The sequence below is a fragment of the Cyclospora cayetanensis genome, unplaced genomic scaffold, assembly GCF_002999335.1.
Source record: "Cyclospora cayetanensis isolate NF1_C8 unplaced genomic scaffold, CcayRef3 CcayRef3_contig_15, whole genome shotgun sequence".
NCBI lineage: Eukaryota > Apicomplexa > Conoidasida > Eucoccidiorida > Eimeriidae > Cyclospora > Cyclospora cayetanensis.
The window spans coordinates 156,296-180,536 of NW_020312092.1; the positions used below are offsets into that span (position 1 = coordinate 156,296).

At 54.1% G+C, this 24,241-nt stretch overlaps 2 protein-coding genes across 2 annotated transcripts; both read right to left on the minus strand.

Moving 5' to 3' along the window:
• Positions 1-645: 645 nt before the first annotated feature.
• On the minus strand, positions 646-7,624 carry LOC113147177. Its single transcript, XM_026336828.1, has 10 exons — positions 7,398-7,624; positions 7,114-7,260; positions 5,659-7,006; positions 5,071-5,476; positions 4,581-4,838; positions 3,193-4,466; positions 2,947-3,039; positions 2,444-2,588; positions 964-1,881; positions 646-821 (listed from the first exon to the last, which is right to left on the minus strand). Exons 1-10 carry the CDS (start codon positions 7,622-7,624, stop codon positions 646-648), a joined length of 4,992 nt encoding a protein of 1,663 aa, XP_026192613.1.
• A 1,189-nt stretch (positions 7,625-8,813) lies between these two features.
• On the minus strand, positions 8,814-22,817 carry LOC34617791. Its single transcript, XM_026336829.1, has 19 exons — positions 22,022-22,817; positions 21,527-21,829; positions 21,148-21,205; positions 20,433-20,691; positions 19,286-19,654; positions 18,915-19,014; positions 18,550-18,670; positions 18,307-18,384; positions 16,780-17,818; positions 16,153-16,569; positions 14,404-15,573; positions 13,484-13,887; positions 13,208-13,309; positions 12,267-13,030; positions 11,882-12,144; positions 11,015-11,638; positions 10,162-10,680; positions 9,570-9,806; positions 8,814-9,410 (listed from the first exon to the last, which is right to left on the minus strand). The coding sequence occupies exons 1-19, from the start codon at positions 22,815-22,817 to the stop codon at positions 8,814-8,816; spliced, it is 8,220 nt and encodes a 2,739-aa protein (XP_026192614.1).
• Positions 22,818-24,241: the final 1,424 nt, after the last annotated feature.

Here is a 24,241-nt window from a genome sequence, read left to right on the forward strand (position 1 = left end):
GGTCAAAGCCTCCATTAAGAAACACAGTCAAAGTCAAAGCCTGGTGTCTCAACAGAATAATTTCTCAGAGTGCTTGGGAAGCTCAGGAGGTATTCGATCAGTTCACAATGCACGGTTATCCCGCAGCGAAACCCAGTAATTTTGAGCACGAAGCAGTGCCAAGCCGTTTCCCGCTAACACACTCGAAAAGTAGCAAAAGGGCTTCACAAAAGGATAAATTACCCGTTCTTTCGCTCTTTGCACTTTTTTCGGCTTTGGTAGCTTATCAATAATTTTCCTAATATGGCATACCCCACGCGGGCCGCCGGGGGCACAAGCTCATTCGGCATCCACGACCAGAATGCTCAGTTCCGTTGAATTATGTGCTTAAAAAAATAGATGTACACATGGAGTAGAAGAAAATTTGTCATGGTTATCCGAAGTTTTCAGGCGTTTTACCAGGGAAGGAGGATACTACTTCAGTACTCTGTATTGCAAGGACCATTGTCTAGTGAGGAGAAATAACTCCCGGGAAGTACTAAGTTATGTCGTTTGGGAGCTACAAATACTGACGTGGGAAGTTTTACCTTATTTTTCTGGCCATGCTTTTCCTGAGAATGATCTTTACTACTCGATTGTTTGGTGTATGACCTGTGCGGCAGCCCGTTACCCCAGCTTACTACACAACGGCGCGCGCAGCCGAATTATTGCAACTTCTTGAGCTTGTACGGGAGCTGACACAGTGGTCCCCCGAAGCCACAATCTTGCTGTGGCGGTTATGTACTGCTGCTTTTGTATCTCTGGCGGAACATGGCTCAACAGCTTGCGGACGCGGTCCTCCGCTAAAAAACAAACGGGCAAACGAACGCAGTGAACCGAAGCGCTTCATCCACGAATCCGTAGATGTCATATGTGGCGGGCAGGAAGTGGCTTGGTTGCACACAGCGTTCGTCAATAGCAGAGCCGTAGGCCGGCACTTCGTACCTGGTGTTGAGACAGTCTGAGAGAAGACTGCGCGAACCACCTGCCTCCCTCCAGGGAAGAAAGTCCCGTTTGTTGGCTCGAATGAAAACATATGGGAGTATGGTGAGCAGTCTATTGTGATTTCAAAGCCTCCAGTAGCCTCACCCTTGACCGTTGCGAACGGGCTTAGCCCCTGTCGACCTGGAGGCCACGCCCCCCCAACCACTATCGCTTTTGTGCATTTATCGTCGAACATGGTATCGATGTCTTGTAGAACGAAGTTGGCATCTGCCTTTTGCTTTTCTTCTCTCACAGTGAAAGGGGGGCTGTGTGAGGTCTGACTTTGGCTACATTCTGCCATGGGTGGATCGCCTTTTGGACCTATGTTGTCTGTTGACGTCCCGGCAGGGGACATACCAGGCAAAGCTCGCGTCAACCTGCTGGGCTGTAGAGCACCAAATCGAATGTCTATTGTCTTGGGTCCGAAAGGTCGTTCATGGGACCGTAAGCAGATGTCCGATAGCTGAGGTTGCTGTTGCGACTGTATGGACCCTTTCACCCTAAAGATAGAATTCGCGTCTTCAGCCACTGGGTGGTTGGAGGGAGCTATTTGCTCATCATTGCTTAGAAAGCCGCGTTCCGCAGCGAGCCGTGGAAGAGATTCCATATAGCACGATACGCAAAAGTCTGTGTTCTGTAAGCCTCCGGGGGCAGTCACGCCAGTAGCTACATTGTTGCACCCACAGATGCTGCCACTCATCTCTTTTTCCTGTGGAGAACAGGCTCCACTTTCCAAAGGAGGACGTGTCGATCCGTTGGCGAGGAAGGGTAAGGTGGCATAAAGAGAGCTGCTTGTCGCAAGTCCAAAGAAGGTAAGCACTCGTGGAGCTTGACCCGACGTTGCAAACGTAAGCTCGAAATCACCTCTCAGCCACCCCTCTGCAGAGTAAGAAGCGCACAAAAGCCATGTATACAAGCACTCTTTTAGAAATTAGGGAGCACTTTATCTGAATTGGCATGCTAAAGAACAATGGACAGTAGTTAACAGGCTCAGACTAGCTTCACCTGCATGCAGAGGCTTGAAAAAAAAAATTACTTCCACTGAAGCTAGCCCAGGCAGAATGCCCTGACTGGGTTCGCATGAGAAATAGCTTGATCCTGTCCCTCCTTTTGCACAATTAACCTGTGGATAAAGGCTTTGTTTAAGTCTTAGACTAAAGGCCAGTGGAGTAGTGGCCGTGTTCTTCAATGTCACTACGTATGTTGTCGATGCAGCGCCGGCAGAGCCTGCAGACGCCACTCATAGGGTCATACGCTTCTCTTGGCTCCGCAAAGGAGCATCCTGGGGTGCCATTATCAAACCCTTGTTGGCTAGAGCTCACTGTTTGGGTGTCTAACATATGGGGCTACATCCCAGAAAGCAGAAAACTGGCTGTAGAGAGGCAAACCCAAGGAAGCTCAGCGCCACTGTGTGAAGCATCAGTGGCGCGCGACAAAATACCTTTGATTTGGGGGCAAACCAATGCCCCCATATCGTATGCATTTCGTGATGGAATCAGCTCCACCGTATGCTGCAAGCCCATTCCACTCAAAGGGATTGCTATTCGAGTCCGCTCAGACTGAAGCACCAGCTCAGCACTAAACTCCTGCAAGTGCAGTGCATCATGCCCACAACAGATTATCGTGAAAACGAAACTTGAAACAATCGCGGCCTTAATAGGCCCCTGGGGACGATGCAGTGGGAAAAAGCAGTACCCCGCCTTCTTGCACTCCCAGATAGCGGCTTCTGTGGTCCGCGCTAGAAAAGAGGATTCCGCAATTTCAGATTTTCCTGGTACCCACTCGCGCAGCGTTTGGTTGAAATACCAGTGTTAGGCGAAGGGGCCGCTCAGGTGTGACCTCTCGGGCAGCGCTGACGAGATCAAATCTGCTGCCAAGTGGCAGTGGAAGAGCTTGGAATCTGTGGCATTGGCGGCGTGCTTGTGGAACACACGTTAGAATTACGTGCTGATAAACCCTTTGTCCGATCATCGCAGAACCGAACTCAACGCGCTTTGGCGAGGCAGCCACGAGAGGCGGACTTGTGCAGGTGCTAACCTGAGCACAAGGAAGTGTAAGAACGAGACCCTTCCCCCTGCATAGGTCGTAATTTACAAGATCTATTAAAGGCCGGGAGAATTTGGCTACAGCAGCAGAAACCCTTACTTTTGGAAAACTCACCTCAAGAAAGGCCTGGGTAGTGGTGCCTGCAGGGCATTGTGATGTGTCTAACTCCCCTCCGGAAAGAATACCATCCACCTGACTGGATGTCAGACGGCAAATCCTTAGAGGAATAAGCCAATGAGCGTGATGGTAGGCTTGTGGGTTATCAAAGGCAAAGAAATCGTTTTCGTTGTTCTCCTCGAGGCTAGTCCAACGAGCGCCTCCCGCTTGTGTCATTTTTCGTAAAATCGACGTAACGCTAGTATCCGTTGTTGCAAAAGCTGTAGTGGGAGGATCAGACGACATAAATCTTTCTTGGTCGGTTGATATTGTGGCAGGTGCTTCCTTGTTGGTAAACTTTGAAGACTCATCCGCGAACGGTCGCTCGTTTATGCCTTCATCGGATGCAGTGCCTCCTACAGACTTCAGAGACGATTTACTTAACTTCGGGTTAGGATCTTTGTGCATGGGGCTTTTGTCGGGAAATGTCTTTGAATCTGCTGCTGAGCCACACTCTACTTTGCTACTCTTCTTCAGGCCTTCTGAGTCTTTTGTAGATCCATTTGCTGCTACGCTCTGAGTATGCCCGGTGCGCGAGCACCCGCCTCGTTTATCACGAAGAATTTTCGTGGCTTCTGAATCCTCCAAAAACGGAAGCTTTTTACTAGACCCCCGGATGCACTCTTCTGCTGGTGGCGTGAGTTGCAGCAGCTGCTTTAAATGCATATATTGTTCTGTAGGGGAGAAGTGAATGACGAGCGAAGCGCAGCGTTTCTTGGAGTGAAGAAGTAGCCTGAGGGGACTAATGCTTAGAGCGCTCAGAGTTGAGGGTGGCTGTTGTACATGTACCAAAACGCCTGCAAACTGCACAGCGTGTTTTTCTGGCGCAGTTGGGGAGAGGAAGTGACCTGGTTTGCTCCCGATTTCCCCTTCCATAAACGAAAATTGGCTTGCCACAATTTTTAATTCTAGGGTCGCGGATGAGCTTAAGCCGGGTGGTGTGGTCGGAAGTTTGAGCGAAGGGGCAGGCAATACAGTAATAGGGGATTCGGTGAGAATGACATTCCATGGAATCTTTACTTCATATACAGCTTGATCGGCCAAAAGCACCTTCATCCGTACGGTTCCTGAATGCTCCAACGATTTTCCTCCAGCTAGTTGCACTGTGTGTGCATCGCAACGCAGATCCCCTGGGTTAAAGACTGCAGCAAATGTTCGTGTCTCCCCTGGCAGCAGCACGCCTGCAGCCCCGATATCGAGCAGGGGGAGGTACTGCAAAAGATCCTCGCATGCCTTACTATCGCCTTCGCGCAAGTCAACGGCTAAAGCACCAGTACCAAGGTCCTTCGGCGAGTGTGAACTAGACGTTGCTTCTTTGGCGGACGTGTCTTTGTTAAACGTTGCCGCGTTGTCCGTATTTCGCAATAGATCTGGACTATTGAGACTAACTGATGGAGTGTTTGTTTGTTGGATGCTTCCTTGTACCGGCACTTCTTCAACCCTTTCATCGATTTCTGAGATGCGTGGCAGCTCCACGATTCTCAAGGCTTGGTGAGAAGAGGTGAAACTGTATGAAGCAATTAGTAAAGACGGGTTGTGAATCTGCAGCATTTGCTTGCTGCCCGTTATATTGTTTGTTGACCCAAAATGCAGCCTGGTACGGGATAGGCGCAGCTGGGTCTCAGTGAGAATGCCTGTGGCGTCAGCAGCAGGTGCACAGACCTAATACTTTAGATATACTACAAAGCCAAGGACAACGAGAGCTGACCATCGTAAAGACGATTTTGGCCCCCCTAAAGTATTATTGATGGAGCATCTTTTGCACAGCTACGTTGATAAACCCTCGTAGAAAGTGATATGTTTGATACTATCCGTAAACCGGTCTTGACACAACCCGCGCAGAGGGGACATGCGTACAGCAGGTACCTGTTATGGCCGTTTCTGCACAAAGTGTTTGTTCGCTGACTTTAATCCGAATAGGTATCTGGAAGGCTGTACATGCAGGCTGAAGCTTGGCAATGTCGGGAGGCAGTGGTTGGACGTATTCTGGATGTTTTTGGAAAAACGAGAAAGAAAAGCAAAGGTGGACAGCCAGAGAAGTGACGCCTTTAGGTTGTATAACAGAGCATGCAGGATCTACCCACAGGACACCCTTCTCGGCCTCCGGAGACTCCACTTTAAGAGTACGAGGTGTTACGCTGTTGCTTGTGACCTTTAATTGCTGCCTATACATCCGGTCTGGCACGCATATGCCCAAGTCATGCAGAGGAGGGTTGGTGCAAACGAGAGGCAAGACGCACTGCCCATCCACCACGACGACCACATCTGGGTGCTGCTCAGAGCAGTGAACACGTAGAAACAGGATTTTGGTGCTGTTGCGAATTCATTATTACGCCAAAGAGGACAGGCTTAGAGGCTGGTTTTACCTTAATAAACCAGTGGTGTGGCATCCGGAAGGCAAGTACTGCGTAAAGTTTTAATTAAATAGTGTCCAAGGCGAGAGTTAATTAGTACCTCTTGATCTAAAAACTGCAGAGAGAAAAAGCCAACAAATCTTCCTATACGATCTGGAGCATGGATAATTGCAATATCTTGTGTCTGGAGCGGTGCCACCTCCCCTGCTGCATTCTTGACAAGTGTACGCTTAAGGCAGAGCTGGAACGGTTCCGTTGTGCACGTTTCTCTTTGACTGCTTTGGCAAGCACTTCTCTGAAGCAGTCCGTCTAATCCACTGGACATGATTCTTTTCCAGAGAAGGCTGTTGTGATGGTCTGAGGTGTTAAGCCATTGTGCGAGCACCACTGCCCCGTCCTGAAGTGCTTCCCGCCATCCTTCTATATTGAGACTCATCCTGTCCTTCTGCGCATGTAGAGCGTTGTGTGCTCTATTTAAATTCAATGTCAGTGCGATTTCACTAGCAACAGCTTTACTGACTTCCCTTGTAGCTGTGCTATTCGCTAGACAGTTTTTACCTGCTTCGTACGTAGTAGCGGTCGTGTTGTTTGGAACTTCATTTTGTTGCCCAGCTTGGGGATTATCTGCAGGGGAGGAGCCCTGCTGATTTCTTGGAGATATTAGAAGGAGCTGATATGCAGCTGAAAGGCTTCCTGTATTTCCTAGCTTGAGATGCACAGTAACCATATCCCCTAGTTGAACGTCTCCGGCGTGAAGGTAGATAACGCTGTCTGTAGCCTTTCGCTCCTCAGATCCCGCACACTGCTTAAAGTCTTGGCTCCCAGGATCCCCCCATGGTGCGACATTTGTGACGGTTGACTTCTTTTTGATATTGCAATCAGAGATGGCACCGCGCCCAGCTTGTGCTGGAGCTCCTTTGAGTTGTAACGACTTAAGCAGCGCCTGAGGAGACTGTTGCTGAGGGAGAAATGTCAGCACTGCTCTTTTACGGCAGCAAACAACAGGCAAGGCTTGAGGCCCCGTTGGTGAGAGCAAGAGGATTTCAGCCTCCAGGTCCTCGGTCCTCTTAGGGGTAAATGTTATAGTCATCTGTGTACTACCCCCTGCAGGTATCTTTCCTGGGGCCTCCAAAGCTACAGAGATGATGCCATCAAGCTCCTCTGGGAGAGGTAGCACGCGGAAAGTGCTGAAACCTAAGCTTACATTTGTGACCAACACGTTTCTTGAATACACTCTACCGCTTTCAAACGCCTTAAACGTCACTTTTGAGGGGGTGCAACAAAATGATGGACCTGAGTGTAACCTTCCCGCAATACGCTGCGGGGTTCCTTCTATTAGTACCCTCTGCTGTTCTTCCAATGCTCTTTGTATTTTCTTCTGCTCAAAGACTGTGAGATTACGCATCGCGAGCGGAGGATATCGCGGACAGGCCGTTGCTGCCTCGGGGCTGCACAGAAAGCATGGCATATTGACGCGTTATTATTGCTACAGTGAAGTGATAGAGCTGCCAATGAAGTGCTTTGTAAAGGGCAGATGATTTTCAAATTCATTTACCTCTCGGCTGTCGAAGGCAGGTCACAACAAAGTTTTTCAGGGGCTGGCGCCTCTCGGCGAGCCCTGCAAGGAGAGGCACCACTACTATGAAACCTTTTGAAGGCTTCTGAGTTCTTTTGACCTGCATTCGAAAGACTGGGAGAGAGTCTAACTTTGGGAAAAGGCTAAAAATTTGCTTCTGAATGCGAACACAATCCTATCTGCCGATTTTTGCACTTCTCATTGTACTCAGCTGTCAATGGTCTGGAGGCATTTAGGTCGTTATCTGGTGTTGATGGCCGAACGCGAAAAAAAAAGTATTGGAGTCTACATTTGCATATTGAATCTTATCGGTGGTAAAAGGCGCACTCTCTTTAGTCCTATTAACAGGACGAGACTTGGCTGCAGGAGCCTCGACGCAGTCTCGTTGTGTGACTGCCCATTCCTCCTGCAAGATCTGCTGGACAATACTTCTTGAACGCTCATTTTGTTCGTGCTGCAACGCTCTATCCTCCTCTGCTATTCGGCGCATCGATCCCCGTACCTTTCCGCCCGCTAAACCTGTCTCAAAAAAATGAAATATGGACACTTACAGAGAAGGACAGGATGGGCACTGTGCCAAGCTTTAACTACGCCCCTCCACCAGATCGAGGAGCATCTACGCAAAGCTCCGAGAGTTTCACGATAAAGCGGTTTAAATGATAGAGAGAACATGGTTCCCTTTTAGCCCCTCGTTAGAGCTGCTTTCTTCTCTGGGATGGATGCATAGTCTCCCAGAGTTCAGCGGTCGCCCAGTGGACTAAAACTCGGCTGAATATGCCTTTAACGAAAGGATTAAAAAACTCCGCAAAACCCCTCTAAGGGCTACTCCTGCGTAGGCCTACTTGGAGGCATTTTTCCTTCGATGGATCGGGATCCGTGGCATCAGGTTCTGTCGACGCTCTCAAGTACCTCTACTCTCGGTGAGGATGCTGCTGAAGTTCTCCGTCACGCCTAGCCTCTTTCCTGACTTTATCTCTTCAGTTAAGCGAAATAACGGCACTGAGCCAAAAGCTGGGGCTTAGATTTGCCTGAACAGCCGACGAGCCGCGCCGCTGGACCGGCGTGCAGGTCACCGCGGCCGACTGCTGGCGTCAGTGCCTAGACCGTGCTTTTCACGTCGACAGCGATGGCCTTTGGCGAGAACAGTTAGAGGTACTAAGCCAGCTAAAAAGGCCACTAGAGGTGCCTACGTATCGCAAAGAAGCCTCCTATTTTGCAGGCCCACCTAAATCTCACGCCTTCCACTGGAGATGCGTTGCTCGTTTCATGCCACCCCTATGCACAGCTTGCACTACCAGCCTTGCTTAATCCATTACGTGCTGAAAAGTCTGGCTCTGCGCAAACCTGCAACAGTAGTGTCGATTTCTGTATGACTGACATCTCTCAGCGGCCCCATGACAAAAACTGAGCCAGCAAGAAAACTTGAATTTGCCCAAACAGAGCGAAAGAGCAAATTAAAATTGATACATTAGTCTAGGAATTTTTAAAAACTTCAAGGCTATTTCTGTGCAATCTCCCCTCTAGACTGAAAGCCCATGTACATAACGAATGTCCCGTGGGCTGGAAAAACCGGCGTGGTGATACTCGGCATCAAGGACGGACATATGAGTGCCCGCCCAAGCCGTCACTCATCTCGCTTTCCATGCATTCTTGCCCAAAAGCAATTGCGCACAGAGCTGCTACGCAGCGGTATTCGCGACGCCCGTTGTAAGGGGCACTGCGGTGTGGTCACCCGGGTTTGAGGGGCTCCTGTCCGCATTTTGCATACAGTTTTTGCTGTCACTGGCTGAAGCTTCTTCAAAGACAGTATCTACGTGATTAGTAGTAACTTCTTCTGCACAATGGTCTTCCGTTGACTCATCGCCAGAGGGTGATTTATTCCGTGGGGGTGGAGGTGGAGGCTGCGGGGTGGGAAGTATCAAGAGCAGTTCCTGCACTACCCCGGGGAAGGCAGAACCAACGAAAGGAGATACCGCCGACACGATTACTCGTTGACTGTCCGATAAACATGACAGAGCTCCCAGACATGCTGCTCTTCTTGCTGCAACTTGATCCTCCTCGTCCAAACCTTGCGGCGCTTGTGCTTCCTCTTTGACTGGACTCTGCTGCTGGTGCTGATTTGGAAGTCCTATTAGGGCAAGAATAGACTCAGGAGCGATGTGCGTCTTGAGAATCGAGGGAATAGAGCTTGCTGCGACTGATGGGCAAGTCAACACCACCAGCAAGGTGTTTTTCATGCTCTCCAAGAATGCATCACGGTAGACGACAGGGGCGTGCTGCAAGGCCCAGGGGGCAAAACAAGCACAGCAGCGCCGCATGCAAAGCATAAAGGGCAGAACAGAGACCAAGTGAAAGTCGCCTACCGGAGCACATCGCAATCAGTACGACGCCACGTTCTACTCCCAAACTGGCAGACATGCACAGAAACACCGCACCTGTGCTTCGGTAACAAGAAGCTGCACGAGCTGGGTAAGAGGGGGCAAGAGACCTTCAATACCCCCTGGATGATCCCTTGAGACTCCGCGTTGCTCGGGAGAGTCCGCCAGGATAGCCGTATCGGTGGTGATGTCCACGTAGAACCCTCCAACTTTGAAAGGCCTTAGCAACAACTCCATTTTTGTAAGGAAGAGACGACACGCCAAACTCGCCGCAGCCGCTTTCCTTTGGTAGACCTGTGGAGAGAAGACAGGATTTTCGACGGGCAGACACGTGCGCACCAAGGAATACAAAAGGGCAGGTAGACGCAACACTGCTGCACCCGTAAATGTAGGAGAACACTGCGGCAGTATTATGGGAAGCAACTTGCACTACTGCAAGCCACTGACTGCGCAGCAGCAGGCCAGGCAAGTGCGAGCTGCCACCAGCGCGCACACGCCGCAGTCTCCGAAAACGTCGCCACAGGCAGCCTCTTTTTGCGCAAGCAATCGCTGCTCCCTTGCTGCGGTTCCCTCATGCACTGCTGCAATTCAACAACAGCAGCAGGGCGCAAAGCAGCCCTAAAACAAAAGCCCATCATGAAATACGTACCTCGTCTATGCCAAAGGTACCCATAGCCACTTCAGGGGTCAAGCGTCTCCTCATGGGCAGCGCCATCCATGGCATGCTGCACTGTGGCTCCCGCGAGTGCTGCTGCCCCTCCTGACCGGCAGGGAGCGCATACACCGTGTCTCCTGGATGAGGACCGCTCTGCAGAGGCTGCTGCTGCTGCGGAGGAGGAGGAGGTGGGGGGGGGGCTTTTCCCGGTGCTGGCGGTGAGTAGGGGTAATCAAATCGGAGACTGAGGAGAGGGAAGACAACGAGCTGGAGAGAGAGCCTCCACGTGTAAGGATCCTCTGCTGCAGAGGCCCAGAAGTCTGCAGCAGCAGCAGCTGCAGCTGCAGCAGCACTAGCAGACGTCGGGGAAGCCGAAACGAAGGCTCCGTCCTTTTGAGGCGATTCGGTGCCGTTTCCAAGACACAGCGCAGAAGGGTCTGCCGCAGAGTCTAGGCTGACGTCTTTAGGGCTTGGTTCCTTTCTGCTGCAGCGAATCAGCGCCTGCTGCAGCTCCTGAAGGAACACCCAGGAAGACGGCAGTTACGCAGCAAAACACATGGCCCTTAATATACGCAGCAGGTGAGCCTCTTGCCACCCCTCTGTTGGGGAACCGAGGCATCCAAGAGGAAAGGCGAGGGCCAAACGCGTGCAAAGAAGAAACATTTTAAGCCCTCTATTCGCCCCAGTTGTACCCATCCCGCCTTCCTTCCTCCCCCCCGATACACCCGTCTACAGCCCGAGTTCTCTCTCCGTAAAAGCGTGTGTAGAAGCAGGAAGCACCACTTTGATGCGCGGTGCGTTTTGTGCAGACGGAGGATGTGCATCGACGCGTCCAGCAGCTCCCTACCGCTAAAGCTTTGACTTTGACAGGTCGCACGGAAAAGGAACAGACAATGGCTAACACCTGCATTGCCTGAAGCCACATCGCTTGGCAGTCGATGCGAGCCTTCCAAGGGCCAGCAGCTTCGCCCTTTCCAGCAGCGGCACTGTTGCCGCTTGCGGCAGCAGCAAGATGAGCCGCCACGGCTGACCCCTTCGCCTTCAGCGCCTCTCCAATGGAAGAAATCAAGGCTCCCAGCATGGCCAGCGCTGCGCAGTTCGCTTCATACGGGGCAGCCGGAGTCGTGCTGGAACCCCCCTGCCTGCTCAGCATCTCGCCTTCTGCCGTTGGCTCAGCAGCCGCAGCTCCGCTCAGCTGCGGCGAAGGTGGGACGTAGATGCAGAACGCCATCAGCGTCTGCAGCAGCATTGGATAGTGGTTGCGGTGCTGCAGAACGAGCAAGGCCAGCGCCTCAGCGTCTCGGATCCACGAGGCGAGAGACGCGAGAACTCTCGTGGCGACGTGCTGTTGCGGCACAGGCAGCGTCGGAAGAAAGGCAGGGAGAGGAACCAAGCGCTGATACAGCGCGAGGAGGACTTGAATCAGCAGCGGGCTGCTGCAGGCCTTCAAGTTGAGCCTAGAGACAAGGATCTGCGAAAGGGAGAACGGAGATGGGAGCAGCAGGTTGCGCCTCTTCACCAACCCAGGGCGGCTCAGCAGCAGCCGCTGCTGCACGGGAGACATACGGACGCTGTGTCAACAAGGCGGACTCCAGGCACCCGATTCACTTGCAGCTGCTCGTCGCGGCACTGCTTTCTCCGGCAGGAACCTGCCGTTTGCGAGTTTTCGGCTTCTAATACTCGCCAAGGGCCTTAGCAGAGGGTGTCGACCTACGATAGCAGACTGCGAAATTCGCTGGACATGCATGCAGAAGACGTTGGGGTGGAGGAGCGTGAGGAGCTGCAGCAAATGAATGGCTACTTGGCATGCCTCAGCGCGGCCTGTTGACGCCTTGGAAGCCTCCTGTTGGAGTGCAGGGGTGGCTGCACTGTAGAGAGGCAGCAGCAGCGAGTCCGCATCGGAGAGCAGACGCAGACAGATCCTCAGGACGGTGACAACCAGCCGCTCAATGAACACCAGTTCCCAGTGAGGAAGGGCTGCAGGCACGCGGAGAGGCACAGACCGCAGTCGCAGCCGACGATGGGCTGGTGGGCATGCAGCGGCTCTCGTAAGAAGCACAGAGGCAGAGCGGACGCTGCAGTCAATGCGGCCAGCACACCTGTAGGGGTGTCAACGAGTCGGCGGGAGCCAATCGCTTGGAAGACGTTGCAGACGTTGTGCATGGTGATCTGGGCGAGAGGATCTTTGCTACAAGCATCCAGCATGGCCCGCACCCAGGGCGGTCTGTTGCTGCAGGCGCTGGCTGTATCGGACTGCTGCGGCTGCTGCGGCTGCTGCGCATGCAGCCCCGCTGCATCCATGCTCGCGACGCCGACAACCTCCAGAGGGTTGGGGACGCCTGCAGCGGCAGAGCCAATGGCGTAGCGTCGCAGGAAGGTGTCGAGGTAGACCGCGCAAAGTAGCCACGGGGAGTTTCGTATGAGGGCGACTCCGTACGACTTTGCAGCGCGGAGGGAAAGGCTTCCCGGGGTTAGCTCGCTGAGCATCAAGGCTCCCAGCAGCTCGAGACAAAAGAGACGATCCGTGTAGGCTCTGTAGGAAAGCAGCTGAGGAGAGGTGCCCCCCCGCAAAGGCGACCACACGGGTGGGGGAAGGGAGTGGTAGTAGGGGCCTCCACTGGCTGCGCTTGCCGAAGAAGCACTTGTTGCCCCTTCTGGAGTCGATGCAACAGATCCGCTGTTGCCGCTGTTACTACTTCCGCTGCTGCTGTCTTCCTCGATCGCACGTCGTGAGGCGTCGTCTAAGTAGCTGGACAGCATTGACAGCTCGCCTCCCCAGGGAACCTGATGACGAGCATCCTCAGGCAGCTGCAGCGGAGGAGGCACACCCTCCACGGCAGGCCCTGTGGAGGAAGCTCCTCCACTGGACGGGGAAAAAAGAGAAGAGGCCGTGCTGTGTCTCGGAGAGCTGACTGGGATGCGGTCCTGAGAGGCTGCAGCAGCCGAGGCGAGCTGCTGCTGTTGCTGTTGCTGCTGCTGCTGCTGCTGCTGCTGCTGCTGCTGCTGCTGCTGGCCGTGGCCGTAGGCGCCTCCAGTGTACCCCCCTGGATTCTGCCGGATGAGAGGGAAGCTGAAGACGATATGCACGAGGAGGATGACGGCTATTGACAGCGAGGATGCGGGTTCGGTCTGCCGAAGAACCCTAAAACGAAGGCGCAGACAGGAGGAGGCACCAAAGCGGAAAGCGCAGTGCTCAGGGAGTTTCATTGGTGGCAGCGTCGGTGGAGGGGAAGGGCCTATGCAAATTTTCGCCTGCCTGCAACGCAGATAACCAACGACTAAAGTGAGGGGCCTTTGTATCCAGAGGGGACCTTACTCGGCGACTGCCAAATCAACGCGAACACCCTGAGCCAACACCGTCTTCAAGCGCAAGTAGGGGCCCTTGGCGGCTGCAACCTCCTCATCCTCGAAAGCAACGGAGGACGGAAGTCCGCATGCCGCAACGGCGGCAGCGTCCTGCTGCTGCTGCTGCTGCTGCTGCTGCTGCTGCTGCTGCGGCGCGTGGCGGCTTTTTCGCGGAGGCTGCATGGCCCCCGAAGCACTGTTGCGAGCAGCCGACTCGCGCTGCAGTGGAGAAGGAGGCTGCGAATGACGCAAGGCGGAAGTGTTCTCCTCAGCGTCTGTCTCAGCGCGATGAGACGCCATCAGCGTTGATGGAAGCAGCGCGAAATCCGTCGAGGCTCTCAGCACGTACAGCCCGTCACAGACAAAATTGAGTTCCTGCGAAGAACACACAGCTGCAGGAGCTGTACCGCGTCTGCTTCAAGGAGGGCAGAGAGGAAGGCTTCATTCACGCAAGAGGTACACAAAGCAGCGTTTCGCACATTTGAAACACGAAGAGCAGAGCATGCAGGCTCTACTGCTTTCCCCCTCGTTCCGTAGCGCCCTCCCTCCTAGGGCATGGGCTGCAGCAGCTGCAGCAGGAGCAGCAGCAGCTCCCCTGTGGGATCTATAGATCCTCATGCAGACATATGGATACCCCCGTTTGCATGCGTGCGTGCGCATGTGGACATACATGCATGCTATGCATGTATGTACGTCCACATGGCATCTAGAAGGGAAAGGGGAGGAAGAAATGCGCGAGAGGAAGCTGATACGCATTAGCGCGACGTGCGATGTGCCTCACACATGCATGCATACATACGCGGAAGGCGGAGCACAGGAAAAGCACGTGCAGCACTTGTATTCGACCTTCTTCTGAGGCTTCCGTGGAGAGACACCACCCTATTGGCTTACCTCGGATAAGGCCATGAGGGGGCCGTGTGTTGCACCTCCCCCCGCTTCATCGCCTTCGCTTTCCTCATCCGATTCGCCCAAAGCGAACAGTATGGACGTCAAGTCACCCAGCCAGCCCCCTCCCTTTCTGCCGGATCCTCCTCGATCCCTTCTAGACGCGGGAGGCACGAAGGGGGGGGGCACCATGGAAGTGCAGAGGGAGGGAAGCGCCGCACCGCCTACACCCTCGAAGTCTTCGAGATTCATGAGGGCAGGAGGCAGCAAGTCGAGCGCATGCAGCCGCAGCAGAAGCTCCAGCACAGCTCCCCACCCCTCCTCCCGCAGGAGAGCGCCGCAGCGGCGAACGAGGTAGAAGACGGGGGCCAGAACGAGCTGGGAATGTGCAGGAACGGCGTACACGAAGTAGCTACACAATTCTACCACGATCATATTGAAAGCTCCAACTTGACCGAGCACTGCGGCGGCACGCGCCAACGACAAAACCCCACAAAGGATTTCTTCGAGCTGCCGCAAGTCCAAAGAGGCTTCGAAGGCGCCTCGCAGAACGGCCAAACAGCAGCCGCCACTCCACAGCGTGTGAAACATCTCGCCCTCAAAACCTGCCGCAGCAGGAACGTCAGCGCGAAGGGCGCCATGCCTGCAGCCTTGTCTGCGCGCGTCGACGTCTCCAGAACGGAGAACGACACCACGCGGCTGCTCGACGACGTGGTACTTGCTGCCTGCATCGGAAAGACCGCTTGGACCTGTGCTTCCGCCGTACGGAGAAGCAAAGGCTGCCCACCCCAAACCTGCGCCTTCTACAGGAGTCCAGCCATTAGCCAATACATCAAAGAGGTCGGGTGTCGTCTGCAGCTGCTGCTGCTGCTGATCTTTCGTCAGTGCTTCATTCCTTTGGCCTGAGGCCGATTGAGAGGGCGGCAGCGCAGAACACGCCGCCTCTTTGAGCTTTATCTCCTGGTGCTTGATGGATATGTACACGTTCTGCAAAAAGAAGTGGGGAAGATCCGCGCCGTTATTGATGCCCCGATTATTCTTCACAAAATCCTCTACTCGCATCTTGCTGCGCACTTGAGAATTGTGCTGGTCAGTGTTCAGCATAATAATCGAATACGACAACACGAACACTGTGTCCTTGTGCAGCATCAACACATATCCAGGAGGCGCATGGCTCTGAGGATACGCAACGACACCACGCCAAACACACCTCACATGTATCCGTCTTCGACCAAAATGATTACCAGTTCACGAATTCCGACATATTCATAGGTATAGATACATATATGTATATGCATACATATATGTGTGTATACATACGATACATCTCGCCTATCCCTCTAAATCCATAGAGAGCACGTGGCACACACATATAAATCCATCACACAAACACGAAAACATATATGCAGCTGGAGGAAGAGCGCAAGTGAGACCATCCTGGAAACGATACAAGCTCTCGGAAGGTGTGAATGCACGTGTACGTATATGTATGGATGTACGTATACAGGTGTATATATTCATATATACATATGCATATGTACATACGAGTATGTATGTATATGTATGTGTGTGTATATATTTGTGCGTGTTGTGCATCTGTGTATGCGTATGGAGGCAGGCGAAATGCGCATTAATGAAGACGTGTCTGCACCAGCCGCCCCCAAAGCGGTGCGCTTCGTCCGCTAGTTCCCGCGACGGCATTGCAGCTCTGCGTTCGAGTTGGCTCTTGAGATATCAGGACCCAAGAAGGCGCACCGGTGAGAATTCCGCGAGTTGTTTGGTGAGTGCGTCGCAGCTCCTCGGCTTGGTCAGGGCACCCTCTTTCTCTGCAGTTGCACGAGATGTGCAGTAGAAGCCTTCATCTGCAACCCACCGCCACATGCCCAGTTCAAGTGGCTCTGCTGCAGGCGTCGAGTTGCTCTTTTGCGACTGCGTCTCTCCAGCAGACGGCAACTCCGCGGCTTTCGCATCCTTGGCCTTGGCAATCTTCGCCTGATTTTCTGGACACGTGACGAGGGGCTGCTGGCGGAAAAACTCATCGGCGAAGGCTTCCATCACGCGCTCGATCTGCTGCGACTCCCCCGGGAGGCGGAAGGTCCTCAGAAATTCCCTCAGCGCTGCAACAAGGCCGACTCCGCCAAAAGAGAAGAGGCCAACGAATTCCTGCAACACCTGAGAAACGCAAACGTACTGCGCACGAAGCTCGACAGAGACATGCGCGAGACGTCAGTGAAAGCCTCTGCTTTCGTTTCTGCGGAAACACTAAAAGCCGCGGAAAGATCAATCCTCCTCGACGCTGTGCGGCAAGGCCTGCCTTGCTACTCCCTGCATGAGGGCATCCAACGGGGAGGTTCAACCTGCTCGTCACTGGAGCTTGCTAACCTGCGTATTCCACGGCTTATTCGTGCTGAGATACAAGCCCACAGTGCGCAGGTCGAGTCCGCGTGTCTCCTTCAAAAAGAGAGCAACGCTCCTCGGCGTTGCCGGCTTCGGCAGCAGACCGAGAGACTCAAGCTGCAACAGTGCTTCCTTGACGTTCGCATTGAAGAGGGCTGCACCGTGCGCCAGGAGAGCTTTGTTTTTGCGTCTCTCAGCGATGGATAGGGTGTCTTGGATGCGCAGGAAGTAGGCAGCCGCCGATTCGCTGTCCAAATGCGCTCTGTCATCCTTAGCCTCTTGAGGCTGCTGCTGCTGCTGCTGCTGCTCTCGACTGCTGGTATCGCGCTTCAGAGAGTCGCACCGAGCGACTAGAGCCGCAATGAGACGCAGAAGGGCAGCGAGCGCCAGACGGTTGACGTTGGAGAGGCCTGCTGGTCTAGTGATCCCAGCAGCGTCTACCGCGAGGCTCTCCGTTGCTGCTGCGTGGATGCTGCTGCTATCTGCGGCGGATCGAGACGCTCTAAGAGGAGACTTTGAAGGCGCCTTCCGCAGATGGAAAGCGCCGTGGTGATGCGGCTTGCTGTGTGCGTCTGCCGCTGCTGCGGAGGCAGCGAGGGCAGCAGCAGCCGTCGTTCCCGCGGGAGACAGAATTTGCGGAGCGCCCTTCGCGAGGGCAGCGTCCGTCCCTGTCGTCGTGCACGCCGTTCCAGCAGGGGAAAGGAGGGAGAGCGGGATTGCCGGTACACTCCCTCCCGCCCCCTGACCACTAACAACTGCTGCTGCGCTCTCGCAGTCACAGTCCGCGAAGCGGTAGACGCCTCGAAGAGGCGGAATCCGGGGGGCCCCCAACTGCATCAGCAGTGCCAGCAAGACACCCAACACGTTGGAGCGGCGAATGTCTCCGTCATAATTCAAAAGCAGCTCAAAGCCAAACGAGGCATCGCTGCACAACTCCCGCAGCATATCCAGCGCGATATCCTGAGCCTCAGTTGCCAAGGCAGTCCTCGAGGAACCACCGCACCCAAGGCCGCACGTGGAGAGCCTGCAGCAGTCGCGACAGTCACTCCGCATGCATGCGCATGCAGGCGCTACTCCCCGCACAGTTTGGCGCCAAAACGCCGCAAACACAGCAGCCAGAAGAGCGACCACTCCACTGCGGAAAGGCGCAGCGAACTCCGCAATGCCGAAAAACACCAACACGCCGCGCAAAGAAACCCGCACAGCGATTGGCTATAGTATTAACAGCCGCTCGCGATAAAAACACGCCAAAGCGACTATGCACTAGAGGAAGAAAAAACGAGGGCACAGAAGGGTGAGGAGGAGCAGCCATACAGGAAGGTTGCATGCGGGACGGGCACACATACACACATACATACATATATATATATATAGATACATACATATAGATACATATACATATATACATATAGATACATATACATGTATATATGTATGTATAGAGAGAGAGTCTGGAGCAAACTCAATGCTGTGGCTTCAAGTGTGTTGAGGAGGTCACGCAAGCCTTTGTACCGCAGTAGCTGATAAAGGCATCTTTCCATCTCATCCTTAATATATGGCCGAAGAAAGGCAATGAAGTCGCCTAGAACTCTGCGAAGGAGGCACACACAGAGAGCCGCAGAAAACGCAAATGCCCTCGCACGCAGATTCTCTTTTTGGAAAAGAGGCCTGCTGCACCAATGCCAGACAAACTGCCTGCGCCTGGAGGTGTACACCGCGCAACATACTTCCCAGAGGCTGAGGTGGGCTGCTTACCTCAGAGTCAGCGAAAGCAGGAGGAGAGGAGCTGAACGCGTGTCTAGTTGTAGCACTAGCGGCAAGAGCTGCTTCTGCAAGGAGTGAAGCAGTGCTGGAAAGAGGGCAAAGCTCTCCTTACCTATGGAGGCAACACGCATGCCACAATCGAACCAGCAGCTCGTGAGACGCAGCAGCGCACGCTGTTGATCTGAAGGGAAGCCATGTAGCGGCAGCTGCGGGGACGGCAGAGGGGGCTGCTGTCTACGCAGCTGCCGCAGCACCCTTTTTCCCTGACAGACAGCTTCCAGTGTAAGATGGCGCCACTATCGAAACGCGCTCCCACACCCCCCCACACCCCCCGAGAGAATGCGACTCTGGCTTACCCGCCTCAAGCGCTACTGCCAGCAGGCGAAGGCACAGCAGCCTAGCTTCCAAGCTCAAGGCTTTGTCTTTGATGTGCGGCCTAAGGACGGATTCGACGTCCTGCAGACACGCGAATGCCACCACACGCACAAGCCATGCATGCTGTTCGCACAACGAGAAAGCCTCCCTTTATCCGCAAGCGTCCCCCCTCACTCGCACGCCTTTCCTTCAAAGGATCGAAGGCGGCGAGGCATGGCCCCTACCTACTCCCCACATCGCTGTCGCCCCCGTATGGCGTGCCGTGCAGAGGCATATCGGAGCCAACGAAGAACCGAAACAACACACGCCGTTGCATGCAGCGTCAACAAGAGACGTGGCGCTTCCCTCCTACCCGGTCCATGCCGCTAGGCGACCCCACGCGTCCTCCCTCCGGAGTCACTGAGAGGCGTGGGAGCTGAGCAGCACCGACAGGGCTCCCTGCTGCCGCAGACGCAGTCTGCAGTCCGTCCTCCAGCCGATTCTGATTTGCAGTCGCTTCTGTGCTCTGCTCGGAGGGGGGTGCCTCCTCCGCATCCGCATGATGCGGAGACACAGCTTCAGGGAACGAAACAAAGGGTGGAAGAGCCTCTTCCTTGCTGCCACCACCCAGCAGCGCACCCCCAGACGAACCAGTGCTGCAGTTACTGCCACGCTCGTCTGCCGACAAAAGCCCCTCCAGAAGATTCAACAGACGGACGCGGCAATCCAGGCCATACCCTCGCTGCGCGCCAGCAAGGATGCAGACATGCGCACACATACACAGACGTACACATGCACATACATAGACATACACATACATCTACATGCATCCAGATGGATTCATTATGCCGGTATATGGATATATATATATGTGGATGTATATGCATTCGTATGCATACATGCACAGACACACGCACATACATACATACAGATACACACACACATACAGATACACACACATACATAGGGATACACACATACATACAGATACACACACATAAATCCATACATACACATACACACACATACAACCACGTAGAAGGCTGCACTCTGCAAGATATTTTGGATCCTGCCTGAGCTTGGAGTCTCTCGCACGCCATCCAATGCCCGTAGCAGCCCGCCGCAGATTTCAAAGCCAAAGGCAAACACAAGACGCCCCTGAACGCGGCCTCAGCTAATCTCCACAGCATGGACCTCTTGCCACAAAAGGCAACCCCACCAACCCCACCACCCCCACCAACCCCGCGTCCCCTTAACACACACCTCTCAGCACGCGGAAATGAATTTAGATGCATTCGAGCAGCAGGAAAACTTCGCCCAAAGGTTACACGCACATGAGGAGGCCCATAAACTAGGAGGTGCACAGACATAGAAACACAGACATACAAACACAGACAGACATAGAAACACGGATCCTGCTCTGCCAAGGCACCGGCGAACATGCAACCATCATGAACTCCGACGGTTCAGGAAAGCAAATGTGTAAAAAGAACTCGAGGCATCGCCAGTGCGTTTTATACCACTGAGGAGTGCCGCAATGGGACATAGGCGCCGTCTGCAGATCTCAGCGATATAGCGGACTCAAGCCGCGCAATGAATTGAGGAGGAGATGCGGCTTGCTGCTGTGACTTTCCCCCTTCCTCCTCCTCCTCCTGCTGCTGCTGCTGGTCCCGGTATGCGAGGCGCACAAGGCTCTCTGCGGCGAAGAGGTGGCGGATGATAGAGACAGCGCGAGAGGCAGCTGCGTTCCGAAGAAGGGGACTTGCTCGATGCAACAGGCTGCACAAGGGCACAGCAGGATATCGCGCACAAAGGAAGTAGGAAACCATAGATCCGACGGCGTAGAGAGAGAGAGGCAGCGAGAGAGGGAGAGAGAGACAGTGAAAGAGACAGAGAGAGGCAGTGAAAGAGACAGAGAGAGACAGTGAAAGAGACAGAGAGAGAGAAAGGGAGAGAAGGAGAGAGAACTGTTCGGGTGCCAAAGGCGATAGAAATCCTCCCCCGGAGCCACAGGGGCATGTGAGCAACGAAGAAAGAGACGCATGGAGGAGCGCAAGGTGCAAGACTGATCAGGCAACTTTTCCCTGCCTTTTTCGTCCCCACCCCTACATATAGATAGATAGATAGAGCAGCACTAAAGAAGGTCGACTCGAAGCAAGTACACTTTCCTCCAAGCTACAGACCGAGAGGTAGAGGCAGCCTCCCAAAACACGTTGCGGAAGGGGCACTCCACACCTGATGGCGAGGCAGCACTGGAGAGTGCGAGCGACACACGTGTCAGTGAAGATGTAGCCTGCAGCAAAAGGCCCAAAGAAGGAACAGAACGCAGCTGCTTCGCAGATGCACTGCGACAAGATGAATACAGAGTGATGCTGATGAAAAAGTAGAACGACAAGGCAGTTTTGGAACGAGCAGCAGCAGCAGCAGGAACCTTGTGTGGGAACAAAATCCAAGAACGCCGGTACTGACTGCTGTACATCCAGGGCACTCTGTGGCCGTGTTTCACGACGGAGGAAGCCTATTTTTTACTAGAGAGAGGCCGTTACCACACTGCACAAGAAGATGCATCCCTCCTAGGAGCAGATCGCTCCACACGCGCTGCAGGCAAGCCCACCTGCAGGGTTCAAGAGGGAGTTGCTGAGGAGGTCAAGGCACTGCAGGAGAAGCAACTCCTCTTCAGCGGCGGGTGACGTGGGGACCAAGAAGGAACCGCCGTACACCTCGGATCCAAGGGCAGCTGCAGCAGCAGCAGCTGCTGCTGCTGCAGCTGCTGCACTTGGCTGTGTAGACGCAGACTGGAATCGCTGTGCAGCCTGCAAGGCGCAGTTTGCTAGGGATAGAATTAGGGTGTGCAAACAGCGTCTGCCTGCAGTGCTGCGGCAGCGAAGAAGGCCTAGCGTCAGCAGCTGCTCAAGCGCTGCACACAGGGACAGAGGGCACAAAGCGAGGCATAATTGGCAAATTAAGCGGGGTGAAAGCATGCGCATGCGCTTTAGTATGTCAGCGCCGATCTGGCGCATCCCCACGACGAGCCACTGTCTTGAATACGCAGGTGAAAAGCGAACAAGGCGGGTCCAGAAACACAAGGAGGGAGCACCCTACGACGTACATCGCATTACTGCAGATGCCAACGCCCTCATGCAGCTTTGCTGCAGCAGTTGCTGCTGCTTGCTAAGGCCCTGTTGCTGCTTGTGATGCAGCTGCTGCTGCGCGAGCACAAATAGGAAGGGGTGTATGTGCTGCTCCTGCAGTTCTGCGGGGGGGGCCTCTTTCGCTGCTTCCGCCGCAGCAAGCCTTTCGCTGAGCAGCTCGAAGGACTTGATCAGCGGTGCAACAGCAGCAGCAAGCTGCTGCTGAAAAACCGCCGACAAGCCACGCGTATGCACTGCTGTATGCATCCGGAGGGCACGCAGCAGTGCTGATATAGCGAACACCTCCCTCTTCAAAGCATCCACCACTGCCCACGAACAGTCGACTTCCTTGAATGCCTCCCCTTTCGCGGGTGCTGGTGCTGCCGGAGCAGAATCCGTCTCCCCCTGTTGCCACGTCATCATGACCTTGCTGCCGCTGTTGCTCGAGGAGGCGAGGCTTGCGAACTCCCCACTTGCCAGCGGTAGCGGCGGATACAGAGACTCTGGCAAGCCCCCCTGGTTGGTCAGGCAACTGACACTGCTACTAGGCTGTACCCAGCCCTCGGAGTCTGAGCCATGCGGCGTCATTTCTTCGAAGACATCTCTTGGCACATCTGTACGTACAGCAGCTGGGCTGCTGGGGTTGTTCTGCATCCTCATGGTGCTACTGTCGCCGCGGGTGTCGCCGATGCCACTGCCGCCACTGCTGCTACCATTCAGTTCCGCGGGGGAGTCCGCTGCACGGGGAGGGAAGGAGGATGACGCATGACTCATCTTTGCGGATACGGCGAGAGGCCCTAGCTGCATGCACAGCGCAGCCGCCCTTCCCCAGTAGCAGCACGCGCGACTGCCTACACGCAGATGGAAGGCAGCAAGACACTCATCTGTCGGGTTGGGCAACCGAGGGGTGATACACCTTGTGCGTGCAGCCAGACCCCCAGTTGATTAACAGCGAGTCACAACAGGACTCCGGTTGAAGACCGCGATTGCAACAGGGGCATGTGGGATATGCAGGTGCTCCCATAACTCCACTTGCCTCACTAATGGACACCTATGCAACGAGACACGGGTCCAGCCCCCGGAATAGCCAGGCAGCCACGAGCCACGCGGCCTGGCTGGACACCACGAGGAACACTGATGGCACGGCAGCGAAGTCAAGCACTTACTGCCAGTATTTATACATTTGAGACAATCAGATGCAGTGTATATACAGGGATCGCCGTGGCTAACGGCCGCTTCGCAGCCCCAAGACGACTCACTTGCAACCATAACTTCGCATGCACGAAGCAGCGTAGCTATTGCTGGTATTCGTGTCTCTTCTTGACCCTTTATACATTTAGACACGTACATTTCATTGTGATTCATTCAATTCGTCACCTAAAGAGGAGGTACCCTCAGCTTCGTCGCTGTGTCCACCACTGTGTAGGCCTATCTATGTCATGCTCCAAGGCCATTTCTGAAGTATAATAGAGACATCACCACAAAGAACTAGAGGAAAGGACTTAAGTTTCCTTGGGGGGTCACGAAGCCTTTCGCTCTTGGCATATGCGCAGTACAAATATGCCTCAGGGGCGCTTGACATGCCCCTTTCCCTCACTGAGCGTCTAGGATGCACAAAAGAACATGCAAATTAGGCTTTGCGCCCTTCTCATCTCATGCGAATGGGTAGTTTGCCATTCTTTGCTAGTGATCACCTATGCTACCTCGGGAAAGTGCGCAGCGGGAAGCCCACACCGGCTTTCGAGGTGCCACTCCCGGTATAATACCCCTCATTTGCTCTAAAGTCTTTCTGAAAAAAAGTTTACCCATACCTGTTAAGCTGTTTCCAATGTAGAGCCCTAGCCTTGATCAGTCCTTGTGTAAAGACCACGATGCGCGCGCTGGCGATATAGCATGTGCTCCTAGGAAGTGCATTGAATATTGTGCTTCAAAAGCAAAATTGCTGGTCGTGCGTCTTGAATCGTGGAGTACAAGCCTAAGAAGACATTGAAGATTTTGTTCAGATGATGAGAGGGCAGAAATGCAGAGAGAAGAGGTGTTGCTGGAGGGTGGTGGGATGGGAAACCCCGGGGAAGATCTGCAACACTGCGAGTTCTGGCGTTTCGTGCAAATACCTAACGTTAGCGCTCGAGAATATGAGAGCGCTATTAGCTGAGTGCGTGGATTTAGAGGCTCATAAGTTGGCGACTGGACGCGTA